This window comes from Oncorhynchus kisutch, linkage group LG17, assembly GCF_002021735.2.
Source record: "Oncorhynchus kisutch isolate 150728-3 linkage group LG17, Okis_V2, whole genome shotgun sequence".
Taxonomy (NCBI): domain Eukaryota; kingdom Metazoa; phylum Chordata; class Actinopteri; order Salmoniformes; family Salmonidae; genus Oncorhynchus; species Oncorhynchus kisutch.
In genome coordinates, this window is record NC_034190.2 from 74523028 (window position 1) to 74535888 (window position 12861).

At 40.7% G+C, this 12861-nt stretch overlaps 1 protein-coding gene across 2 annotated transcripts; it reads left to right on the forward strand.

The window, feature by feature from the left end:
* Positions 1-563: 563 nt before the first annotated feature.
* On the forward strand, positions 564-9212 carry LOC109878433 (protein lifeguard 2-like). 2 transcript variants are annotated; one of them, XM_031794587.1, is made up of 12 exons: positions 564-795; positions 1818-1938; positions 2057-2166; positions 3752-3816; positions 4929-4982; positions 5072-5122; positions 5245-5284; positions 5451-5488; positions 5995-6082; positions 6237-6332; positions 6589-6642; positions 8305-9212. In XM_031794587.1, the coding sequence occupies exons 1-12, from the start codon at positions 781-783 to the stop codon at positions 8455-8457; spliced, it is 885 nt and encodes a 294-aa protein (XP_031650447.1). In that variant the 5' UTR covers positions 564-780; the 3' UTR covers positions 8458-9212. The 2 variants fall into 2 exon arrangements, with proteins under 2 accessions (XP_031650447.1, XP_031650448.1); XM_031794588.1 differs by having other exon boundaries at positions 2060-2166; positions 8305-8807.
* Positions 9213-12861: the final 3649 nt, after the last annotated feature.

A 12861-nucleotide genomic window follows, 5' to 3' on the forward strand; every position in this document is an offset into this window, starting at 1 on the left:
GAATTGCAGTGATGGTGTTGTTAGACTGATTTGTCATACTCCACATAGATAACATCAATACATATTCTACAGTCTTACATGAATGTTTTACAAGTAGGAGATTCTAGTATTTTCATGAATGTAGTAGTCATTCAGGAATGAAATGTAGAGTGCTGAATCATTGCATTACCTAAAAAGATACAATTTTAAACTTAGTTTTTTCTTGCTCTTAATTTACTGCAGAAAAATATGAATGCTGTTTTTATTTATAGCCTAACTGGTTCTGACAGGGGTGTAGAGGGTAAACACAACTTTCAGAACATGTAATACCATCTACGTCATCCTATATATATATATTTTTTACTGCAGACCAAATATTCCAGTTCTCTCTGGCCCTTTCCTCACTTGACTCCCACAATGATACATCTGTATCCCCCCCCCCCCCCCCCCTTTTTGCCAAGCGTATTGGTACAGTCCAATATTCCCACAGCACTGCTGCTTCACCTGGATGTTGCTAGAATGTTCCTTTTTGGGTAAGGGGGGGGGGGGGGGTCTGTGAGAATCCTGACTGCGTGGCTGTTGGATTAAGAAGCTGCAGCATCAGAAAGTGATTAATCTAAGAGAAGCCACAGCAGAGAGCGACCAAGTGTCAGTCCTTTTATTTCGACTGCAAGTACGACTGGGCAACAAGGATACATATAAGAGGATACAATAACAAAAGGAAAGCAGAGCTTCTTTGACTGGAGCAGAGAGATAAATAATCCATTGTAGTATCTGCTGCAGACACCAAACACAGCCATTATGACCCAGGGCAAGGTAAGGGCCTTACAGACACATCCTACATATCTCATTCTATGCTCTATTCATTACATGCTCATTCTGCTGCAAAAATATAGTAAAATACGTTTCTTGGTTCTTTCCTTTTTAATGCGTTTGGTCCAGAGTCTTCCGTTGTCATTGTGGCAGCATGTACACAGGCTGTGTCTCTGCCATCCTCGCATGTGCCTCTATTCAGGAGCTCATCTCATTGTGTTGCTCAGTAATGGTGCAAAGTCTGTTCCTCAGCAGATAATAGTATTGTCATCAGAGAATGAATAGAGGAAAATAAAATAAGAGCTATTAACTTTGATTGTATGGCGATAGAGACAAAGGGAGTCTTTAGCCTGCGTCACTGCCTTCACTCCAGAGACGTACTACTCCTCTTTCTCACGTTGCTATTTCTCTCACAGCCAAGTGCTAAATGTCAAATCTGAAATGTTCCTGTTATGCATTGACTGGAGGCTGATTAAATTTTAGAAATATATTTAGCCTACTTAAACCAATTACTGTAAATTAGCTCATAAGACTGCTAATTGTATTTCTATGCAGGAAATATGGAGGTACAGAGAGACAGAAGATGGATATTCATATTCTTTGGTACATTAGCTCAGGGCCAGATAAGCCATCTGGACAGTTGTGTAATGTCTAATTCGCTGATTCTGGAACAGTCTGGGGTTCTGGAGCTATGCTACAGCAGAGGGCTCATCTAAGAACTGATCACAGTCCACATCTTACAGTCAGCAATCAGAGAATCAGATAAAATGTCAAATTCACCTCAAATTGTGAATGCAAATTATTTGTGTTTTCTGCTTAAAATGTGGATTATTTTTGTTGTTAAAAAATGTACATTTTCAAAGCAAATTCAATGAACTTGGATTCACAAGTTGGGGCTAATTTCAGATCAAGTATCACTTTTTAGTTGGTTAGATTGGCTCATAAGAATTCTCTGTAAATTTTTTAAAAGTATTTACAGACAGCTATTAAGTTCTGATTGGGGATCTTATGTTATTTACCCCCAGCTTTCAGTCGCAAACAAAGCTGCTGAAGCAGGAGAGAAGCAGTATGGCACTTCAAGTGGAGAAGCAGAAGGGCTACCTGCCCCTCCCACCTATGAGGAGGCCACTGGCACAAGTGAGAAAGGTATGTTTGTGTCGCAAAAACAACCGCAGAATCTCCACCCCTCTATCAATGAAAGCGAGAAAAATAACTGCCCATTTACTGTGTGTGTGTGTGTGTGTGTGTGTGTTGTTCTTGTCAGCAGGCCTCAGCGGCAGCCCCTGTTACGGTAGGGCTTGTCCTAGTGATGAGGAGATGCTAACAGAATTCAGCTGGAGTGATAAAAACATCCGGCGGATCTTTATCCGCAAGGTAGGCGATAATTAAAGCTATTCCCACCACATTACTACCAATATTACTACCACATTGCTACCAATATACAGAAGATAGCCCTGTTTGGTAAAATACCCAGCACCTATTAAGGAAAATAACAGCTCAAATATGCAGAGAAAAGACAGTCCATCATTACTTTAAGACATGAAGGTCAGTCAATCCGGAAAATATCAAGAACTTTGAAAGTTCCATCATGTGCAGTCTCAAAAACCATCAAGCGCTATGATGAAACTAGCTCTCATGAGGACCGCCACAGGAAAGGAAGACCCAGAAGTACCTCTGCTTTAGACGATAAATTCATTAGAGTTAACTGCCCCTCAGATTGCAGCCCAAATAAATGTTTCACAGAGTTCAAGTAACAGAAACATCTCAACATCAACTGTTCAGAGGAGACTGTGTGAATCAGGCCTTCATGGTCGAAATGCTGCAGAAAGAAACCACTACTAAAGGACACCAATAAGAAGAGGTGACTTGCTTGGGCCAAGAAACACGAGCAATGGACATTAGACCGGTAAAAATCGGTCCTTTGGTTTGATGAGTCCAAATTTGAGATTTTTGGTTCCAACCGCTGTGTCTTTGTGAGACGCAGAGTAGGTGAACGGATGATCTCCGCATGTGTGGATCCCACCATGAAGCATGGAAGAGGAGGTGTGATGGTCTGGGGGTGCTTTACTGATGACAGTGTCAGTGATTTATTTAGGATTCAACTTACACTTAATCAGCATGGCATCCACACCATTCTGCAGCGATACGCCATCCCATCTGGTTTGCGCTTAGTGGGACAATCATTTGTTTTTCAACTGCACAATGACCCAACACACCTCAAGGCTGTGTAAGGGCTATTTTAACAAGAAGGAGAGTAATGGAGTGCTGCATCAGATGACCTGGCCTCCACAATCACCTGACCTCAACCCAATTGAGATGGTTTGGGATGAGTTGGACCCCAGCGTGAAGGAAAAGCAGCCAACAAGTGCTCAGCATATGTGGGAACTCCTTCTAGACTGTTGAAAAAGCATTCCATGTGAATCTGGTTGAGAGAATGCCAAGATTGTGCAAAGCTGTCATTAAGGCTAAGGGTGGTTACTTTGAAGAATCTAAAATATGAAATATCTTTTGATTTGTTTAACACTTTTTTGGTTACTACATGATTCCATATGTGTTATTTAATGGTTTTGATGTCTTCACTATTATTCTACAATGTAGAAAATAGTAAACATAAAGAAAACCCTTGAATGAGTAGGTGTATCTAAACTTTTGACTGGTACTGTCTACCTATTGACGCTTCAAGAATATAACTTATCAATGCCTCATGAGCTTATTTTAACTGTTTAACACCCCATCAGAGCCCAAAATATAAGCTTGTTTTACTCCAACATTTGTAAGCATTGTAAATGTGAACAACTACTATAAAACCTCAAAAGATGCTTAAAACTATCATTTTTAATTCTTGCATGGTCAGTTCTTGCATCCATAGCTCTGTCTATGACTGTCATAGTGGTTACATTTCTCCAGACCCATCCTTCAGCTTTTACCACAGTTGTGTTTTTTTGGGGCCTCCTTTTAGGTTTACTCCATCTTGATGATCCAACTTCTAGTCACTCTTTCCATAGTGGCTCTCTTCACATTCTGGTAAGTCTTCTAATACCTCTGAATATGGATGATACTTTTCACCCTTCAATAGTTCTATCTGGTCAGAAGTCCTATACTTTGATACAGTAATGCTCCATCACTCTGTGAACCAGACATGAACCATTCAGTAATACTCCATCACTCTGTGAACCAGAAATTAACCATTCAGAACACTCCATTACTCTGTGAACCAGACATGAACCATTCAGTAATACTCCATCACTCTGTGAACCAGAAATGAACCATTCAGAACACTCCATTACTCTGTGAACCAGACATGAACCATTCAGAACACTCCATCACTCTGTGAACCAGAAATGAACCATTCAGAACACTCCATTACTCTGTGAACCAGACATGAACCATTCAGAACACTCCATCACTCTGTGAACCAGACATGAACCATTCAGAACACTCCATCACTCTGTGAACCAGACATGAACCATTCAGAACACTCCATCACTCTGTGAACCAGACATGAACCATTCAGAACACTCCATCACTCTGTGAACCAGACATTAACCATTCAGAACACTCCATCACTCTGTGAACCAGACATGAACCATTCAGAACACTCCATCTCTCTGTGAACCAGACATGAACCATTTAGAACACTCCATCACTCTGTGAACCAGACATGAACCATTCAGAACACTCCATCTCTCTGTGAACCAGACATGAACCATTCAGAACACTCCATCTCTCTGTGAACCAGACATGAACCATTCAGAACACTCCATCACTCTGTGAACCAGACATGAACCATTCAGAACACTCCATCACTCTGTGAACCAGACATGAACCATTTAGAACACTTCATCACTCTGTGAACCAGACATGAACCATTCAGAACACTCCATCACTCTGTGAACCAGACATGAACCATTCAGAACACTCCATCACTCTGTGAACCAGACATGAACCATTCAGAACACTCCATCACTCTGTGAACCAGACATGAACCATTCACAGGAACTAGATAGGAAGTTGCAAGTTTTGAGATGACTCATATGGAACGTTTAATATAAAAGGAAGAAAACACATATTCCAAACACTTTGAGGGAAATGGACAAACATCCCATATTTACAATTCTTTGTGCTTCCTTCATCAGTGAACCAGTGAAGATCTACATTCAGTCCAACCCTGGATGGTACTGGGCTTCTTAGTAAGTCACAGCTTTGACCTTGCGTACATCATTACTATGTTGACTTCATTCTGAAAGTACTAAAATATATGTTTTATTTCTTTACACAGTGCTGTATTCTTTGTCACATACATTACACTCGTCTGCTGTCCTGGACCAAGGTGGGTTTAACACTTTAATGTGTGTGGTTAACGCAACTTCAGTTATTACCATAATAGAGAATGTATCATTTTAGCAGAATGTAACGACAGTACTTAGTATGTTTTATTTTGATTTCCGATAGGAGACAGTTTCCATGGAATCTGATCCTGCTCGCCGTCTTTGTAAGTATCATGTAGTGTTTGAAACAATAACATTTATACACATTTATACACATTGTCTAAAGACAATACCTCACATAATTCAGACTCACGTGCTTTTCCTTTGAGTGTAACCTACAATAGGTTTTCTCAGTAATGTCTCTTTACTTTGTAATCTCTCCTGTTGCAGACCCTCTCTCTCTCCTATATGACAGGGATGCTATCCAGGTACAGTCTTTCATAGCTGTGTCTACAGTTGGTTTGCCTCTGCTGTCTTACTTCTCACTGTGTCTGTCTCGTCCACTATGCTTTGAATGTCTGCATTCTTCAGACTGATATGGCTAGAATGATGTTTTTTGCAGCCAGGTAAACTGCTCATGTAATATTAAATCCAGGTAGTCAAGGTCTTGGTGAGCTAATCAGGTATGCTAAATTAGGGTTGTACTGAAAGGAATGTAGATCTCCAGGAAGAGGGTTAGGCAGCCATGCATGAAACTGTGTCAGTGTCAATCAGTTATGCCAAAGGTATACATGGTCTTACTAACAGGGACTTACCATACGTCAACATATCACTGTGGCACTGTTGTAGATTTGAGCTTTGCTTTGTTACTGTGTATTTACCAAAATAAGTCATTCAAATGTTATTACTGTATGATAACCATTTTAGTATGTCATTTCTTAGTAACTAAATACTTGTCTACTCATTTCTCTAACATATATTTCCCCTTTAATAGTTACTATAACACCAAGTCAGTGGTGATGTGTCTGGGTATTACTGCTATGGTCTGTCTTACGGTCACTCTCGTCAGCTTCCAAACTAAGGTCAGTCTGCCTGAACGTTCCTCCAGCGAAAAAGGAACTTCTACAATTTAAAAGAAAGATACTATGAATGACAAATTGTTCTAAGTTGTTATTTTTAACTTGTGATCAAGTTACCTTCTCTTTTCTCTCCTATCTTCTCTTCTGTCCTATTCAGTTTGACGTGACCTCATGCCAAGGCGTATTGTTTACCTTCTGCATGGTCATGATGGTGTCTGGACTGGTCTTGGCCATCGCCCTGCCCTACGGATATGTAAGATAATAATACACTTTCTTTGTAGAGCACATTGTCATACAGGAAGACTGCTAATCAAAGTGCTATACATAGTAAGAAGTTAAACTACCCGAATCAGAACCTATATAATGAATTAGATGAATAAATGAATGCAGATGGAGACTAACATGAGGAACTAGACAGAGGTCTCTACCAAGCCTAAAGCTGGGTCAGATCTAATTGAATGTGTTGGATATGATATTTCATAGATATAATATCACATCATGTGCTGCAGGTGCCCTGGGTGCATGGTGTCTATGGTGTCTTGGGAGCGTTACTGTTTACCATGGTAAGTGTAAAACCGATATAGTCTGATTTACTACACAGTCTATCAATGACAACTATCAAAGAGAGATGTACAGTCGTGGCCAAACGTTTTGAGAATGACACAAATATAAATTTTCGCAAAGTCTGCTGCCTCAGTTTGTATGATGGCAATTTGCATATACTCCAGAATGTTATGAAGAGTGATCAGCTGAATTGCAATTAATTGCAAAGTCCCTCTTTGCCATGCAAATGAACTGAATCACCCAAAAACATTTCCACTGTATTTCAGCCCTGCCACAAAAGGATCAGCTGACATCATGTCAGTGATTTTCTAGTTAACACAGGTGTGAGTGTTGACGAGGACAAGGCTGGAGATCACTCTGTCATGCTGATTGAGTTTGAATAACAGACTGGAAGCTTCAAAAGGAGGGTGGTGCTTGGAATCATTGTTCTTCCTCTGTCAACCATGGTTACCTGTGAGCCGTCATCATTGCTTTGTACAAAAAGGGCTTCACAGGCAAGGATATTGCTGCCAGTAAGATTGCATCTAAATCAACCATTTATCGGATCATCAAGAACTTCAAGGAGAGCGGTTCAATTGTTGTGAAGAAGGATTCAGGGCGCCCAAGAAAGTCCAGCAAGCGCCAGGACCGTCTCCTAAAGTTGATTCAGCTGCGGGATCGGGGCACCACCAGTACAGAGCTTGCTCAGGAATGGCAGCAGGCAGGTGTGAGTGCATCTGCACGCACACTGAGGCGAAGACTTTTGGAGGATGGCCTGGTGTCAAGAAGGGCAGCAAAGAAGCCACTTTTCTCCAGAAAAAACATCCGGGACAGACTGATATTCTGCAAAAAGGTACAGGGATTGGACTGCTGAGGACTGGGGTAAAGTCATTTTCTCTGATGAATCCCCTTTCCGATTGTTTGGGGCATCCGGAAAAAAGCTTGTCCGGAGAAGACAAGGTGGGCGCTACCATCAGTCCTGTGTCATGCCAACAGTAAAGCATCCTGAGACCATTCATGTGTGGGGTTGCTTCTCAACCAAGGGAGTGGGCTCACTCACAATTTTGCCTAAGAACACATCCATGAATAAAGATGGTACCAATACATCCTCCGAGAGCAACTTCTCCCAACCATCCAGGAACAGTTTGGTGACTAACACTGCCTTTTCCAGCATGATGGAGCACCTTGCCATAAGGCAAAATTGATAACTAATTGGCGTGGGGAACAAAACATTGATATTTTGGGTTCATGGCCAGGAAACTTCCCAGTCCTTAATCCCATTGAGAACTTGAGGTCAGTCCTCAAGAGGTGGGTGGACAAACAAAATCCCACAAATTCTGACAAACTCCAAGCATTGATTATGCAAGAATGGGCTGCCATCAGTCGGGATGTGGTCCAGAAGTTAATTTGACAACATTCCAGGGTGGATTGCAGAGGTCTTGAAATAGACGGTTCAACACTGCAAATATTGACTCTTTGCATCAACTTCATGTAATTGTCAATAAAAGCCTTTGCCACTTATGAAATGCTTGTAATTATACTTCAGTATTCCATAGTAACATCTGACAAAAATATCTAAAGACACTGAAGCAGCAAACTTTGTGGAAATTAATATTTATTTCATTCTCAAAACATTTGGCCACGACTGTACTAACGCTTCAATTGTTTGCTTCTCTGTTTAGTTTTTGGCGTTTGACACACAGCTACTGATGGGGAACAAGCGCTACACAATAAGTCCAGAGGAATACGTCTTTGCCACTCTCAACATCTACCTAGATATTATCTACATCTTCTCCTTCTTCCTGTCCCTGTTCGGAACAGAGAGAACAAACTGAATCCACATCCAGGCCAGCATCGCAGATCACCATCTACACAGGATCTGTATTCATAGTCTCAAACTGCATTTACACATGTAGCCAAATTCAGATCATTTTTTCACTAATTGCTATTTTGACCAATCAGATCAGCTCAAAAAAATGTCTGATGTGAAAAGATCAGAAGTGATTGGTCAAAATACCAATTAGTGGAGAAAGGTCTGAATTGGGCTGCAGCCTCAGAGTAGTAGTGTTGATCAAGGATTTGCCATTTAGATCATCAAATCAAATCAAATGTATTTATATTGCCCTTCTTACATCAGCTGATATCTCAAAGTGCTGTACAGAAACACAGCCTAAAACCCCAAACAGCTAGCAATGCAGGTGTAGAAGCACGGTGGCTAGGAAAAACTCCCTAGAAAGGCCAAAACCTAGGAAGAAACCTAGAAAGGAACCAGGCTATGAGGGGTGGCCAGTCCTCTTCTGGCTGTGCCGGGTGGAGATAACAGAACATGGCCAAGATGTTCTATTGTTCATAAATGACCAGCATGGTCAAATAATAATAATCACAGTAGTTGTCGAGGGTGCAACAAGTCAGCACCTCAGGAGTAAATGTCAGTTGGCTTTTCATAGCCGATCATTAAGAGTATCTCTACCGCTCCTGCTGTCCAGAGAGTTGAAAACAGCAGGTCTGGGACAGGTAGCACGTCCGGGGAACAGGTCAGTGTTCCATAGCCGCAGGCAGAACAGTTGAAACTGGAGCAGCAGCATGGCCAGGTAAACTGGGGACAGCAAGGAGTCATCATGCCAGGTAATCCTGAGGCATGGTCCTAGGGCTCAGGTCCTCCGAGAGAGAGAAAGAGAGAATTAGAGAGAGCATACTCAAATTCACACAGGACACCAGATAAGACAGGAGAAGTACTCCAGATATAACAGACTGACCCTAGCCCCCCGACACATAAACTACTGCAGCATAAATACTGGAGGCTGAGACAGGAGGGGTCAGGAGACACTGTGGCCCCATCCTGAAGATACCCCCGGACAGGGCAAAACAGGCAGGATATAACCCCATCCACTTTGCCAAAGCACAGCCCCCACACCACTAGAGTGATATCTTCAACCACCATCCTGAGACAAGGCAGAGTATAGCCCACAAAGTATCATAGTATTATATACAGGGGGATCTGATCCTAGATCAGCACTATCGCTATAAATGCAGGCTCTGATCTCACCATCATTATGTACTGTACAAAACCCATTGATCCTTGATCCACCACCTCCTCCCACAGTCTCTGCCCCCTCTAGCATGATATGGACCTATACTACTGTACCAGTATTGAGTTTTTAGCTTGTCTATCAAGCTGTTGATCTCAGCACTAATGTACAGCAGTTTTCACCCATAGGGCCACAGATCTATAGATTTACATTGCTCGCAGTAGACAGATGTGAAAGAAAAAATAACATGCAAAAATACTGTCTAAAATCTTTAACTGACCGTAGGTGTTTGTGTCATGCAGATGTGATGTAATTGTTTTCTCCTATCTTTTAACAACAACAGTCATCTATGACACTGCTCTAAAGGAGATCCCCCCTCTTATCACTCCTGAACACATGAATATCAGAATCACCTTTTTTCGCCAACTACATTTAAATATACCCGGGATTTGATTCAGTAAAATGGTGGTGAAAAGTCTCCTTTCCGATTGGCTTGAAGGGCATTCTAGAGTGTGCATTATTTCCCTATGATGCACAGTATATTTGCATGGTAGAATTCAATGGCTATATTTAATTTTACATGTTTTGTTTGAGCTGCTTTTTAAAGCAAAGGTCGAAATGAAAACAGTATTGCTATTGTTGAATTTGATTTTCATAACTAATACTAATGGTTTGAGCGTTCTCTGGCACTCCAGGATGGAATTCCGTTTGAGTCTTTGCATGTCAAAAAAGATACACGTCAAAGGTGTCAAATAATACTATTGCATTGGTGCTAGCTAGGTACCAAGCTAAAGCTAGCTAGCTACCCCAGAAGTTGCTAATAACAGCTGTATCAAAGATATTTGCAAACATTTTTGATTCTAATCTAATTTCAAATGCTCACACAGAGGTTTTCCCTTTCGGTCGAACAAATAATGCCTTATTACCAACACAGTATAGTACAGCTTTGACAGTGATCGTAATGGTGGCGCTTGGCTTGCATGTGCAAATTCAGCACACACAACATTCCATAATGGAATTGTGTTATTTGAAGTGTCAAATTAAAAGCTTATTTGACCATGTATATTTTTTGACACATAAAGACCCAAATGGCGTTCCATACTCCAGAGTGAATTTACAAACACACCCTACATCAGTGTTATTAAATTTACATTTAACCTTTATTTAACTAAGCAAGTTAGTTAAGAACAAATTCTTATCTACAATGACGGCATACCCTGGCCAAACCCAGACAACGCTGAGCCAATTGTGCGCCGCCCTATGGGACTCCCAATCACGGCCAGATGTGATACAGCCTGGATACTGGTACTCAAAGCTCTTTACATAGTAGAGAGGAACCAGAGACTGTCGTGACACCTCTTACACTGAGATGCAGTGCCTTAGACCACTGCGCCACTTGGGAGCACATCGAGTACAGATGTAGGATCTTAATTTGATCACTCTGTTGCAGGAGAACTTTCCGGGAATGCAGAAAATGTCAAACTTGTAGTGTGTTTAAGTTTTAAAATGTATGTTCCCACAATGTTTGTCATTTGAAAATGAATGTCCATTAATTATAATCCACATCATAATTCACATTTCCTGTTGCTGCAGGATTATTTTACTGCTGCAGCAAACTGGCACCTGTGCACAGTATGTCTGTGGTTTGTTGTTTTTCTAATGCCTGTCCTCCGATCTGTCAGCTCTTAGCCTACTGGTTTAAATCTCAAACAAACATAAGATCCAGAGTATGCAGGCAATTGAATCCAATTCTGAATAAATGTGCATGTGGGCTAATTGCTTGGCTTTCCATGACTGCTTTAAATCAAGTTGCACTTCAACTGGAGATGCAATCCTGTCTATATGATGAGCCATAGTCCAATGATGTCCGTAGGGGTTTCACCACTCAACCCTGGTTGGCTGCTATGAAGTTCTCATTTATTTACAGACGGTCTAAACCAATGACTTCATACCCATTCTTTGCTGAGCATGTTTTTGGGTCAATCTGGACAACTTTTAAAATGTAGGGTTGTGGTAAATGTATTTGCTCCAGATGTTATATGTTCATGACTGAACTTGGTGGTTGTTACTGTTTTTATAGAGACCGAAATATTTGTTATATTTTGTAAAAAAGAATTTTTTAAATTATTGTAAAAGTTAATCGTTTTGAATATTGTAACTAAAAATTGTTAATCATGCTTGCAACATGTCTGATATGTACATGACAAAAATAATAGCATATTGTATTCGACCTGAAAAAATAGGAAACATACAGTACCAGTCAAAATTTTGGACACACCTACTCATTCAAGGGTTTTTCTTTATTTTTTACTATTTTCTACACTGTAGAATAATTGTGAAGACATCAAAACTCTGAAATAACACATATGGAATCATGTAGTAACCAAAAAAGTGTTCAACAAATCAAAATATATTTTAGATTCTTCAAAGTAGCCACCCTTTGCCTTGATGACAACTTTGCACACTCTTGGCATTAACTCAACCAGCTTCACCTGGAATGATTTTTCAACATTATAGAAGGAGTTCCCACATGTGCTGAGCACTTGTTGGCTGCTTTTCCTCCACTCTGTGGTCCAACTCATTCCAAACCATCTCAATTGGGTTGAGGTCGGGTGATTGTGGAGGCCAGGTCATCTGATGCAGTACTCCATCACCCTCCTTCTTGTTAAAATATGCCTTACACAGCCTGGAGCTGTGTTGGGTCATTGTCCTGTTGAAAAACAAATTATATACCCCCTAAGGGCAAACCCGATGGGATTGTGTATCGCTGCAGAATGGTTGGTTTTGCAGCAATTTGACCATGAAGGCCTGATTCACGCAGTCTCCTCTGAACAGTTGATGTTGAGATGTGTCTGTTGAACTCTGTGAAGCATTTATTTGGGCTGCAATCTGAGGTGCAGTTAACTTTTACCAAATAGGGCTATCTTCTGTATACAACCCCTACCTTGTGGAAAGAAATTCCACAAATTAACTTTTAACAAGGCACACCTGTCAATTGAAATACATTCCAGGTGACTACCTCATGAAGCTGGTTGAGAGAATGCCAAGTGTGTGCAAAGCTGTCATCAAGGTGAAGGGTGGCTACTTTGAATAATTTCAAATATAACATATATTTTGATTTGTTTAACACTTTTTTGGTTACTACATGATTCCATATGTGTTACTTCATAGTTTTGATGTCTTCACTATTATTCTACAATATAGAATAGT

Coding starts and splice junctions, on each gene's coding strand:
- LOC109878433 (XM_031794587.1), top strand. Junction 4,983..5,071: donor GGATGGTACTGGGCTTCTTA/GTAAGTCACAGC, acceptor TTCTTTACACAG/TGCTGTATTCTTTGTCACAT. Junction 6,333..6,588: donor TCGCCCTGCCCTACGGATAT/GTAAGATAATAA, acceptor CATGTGCTGCAG/GTGCCCTGGGTGCATGGTGT.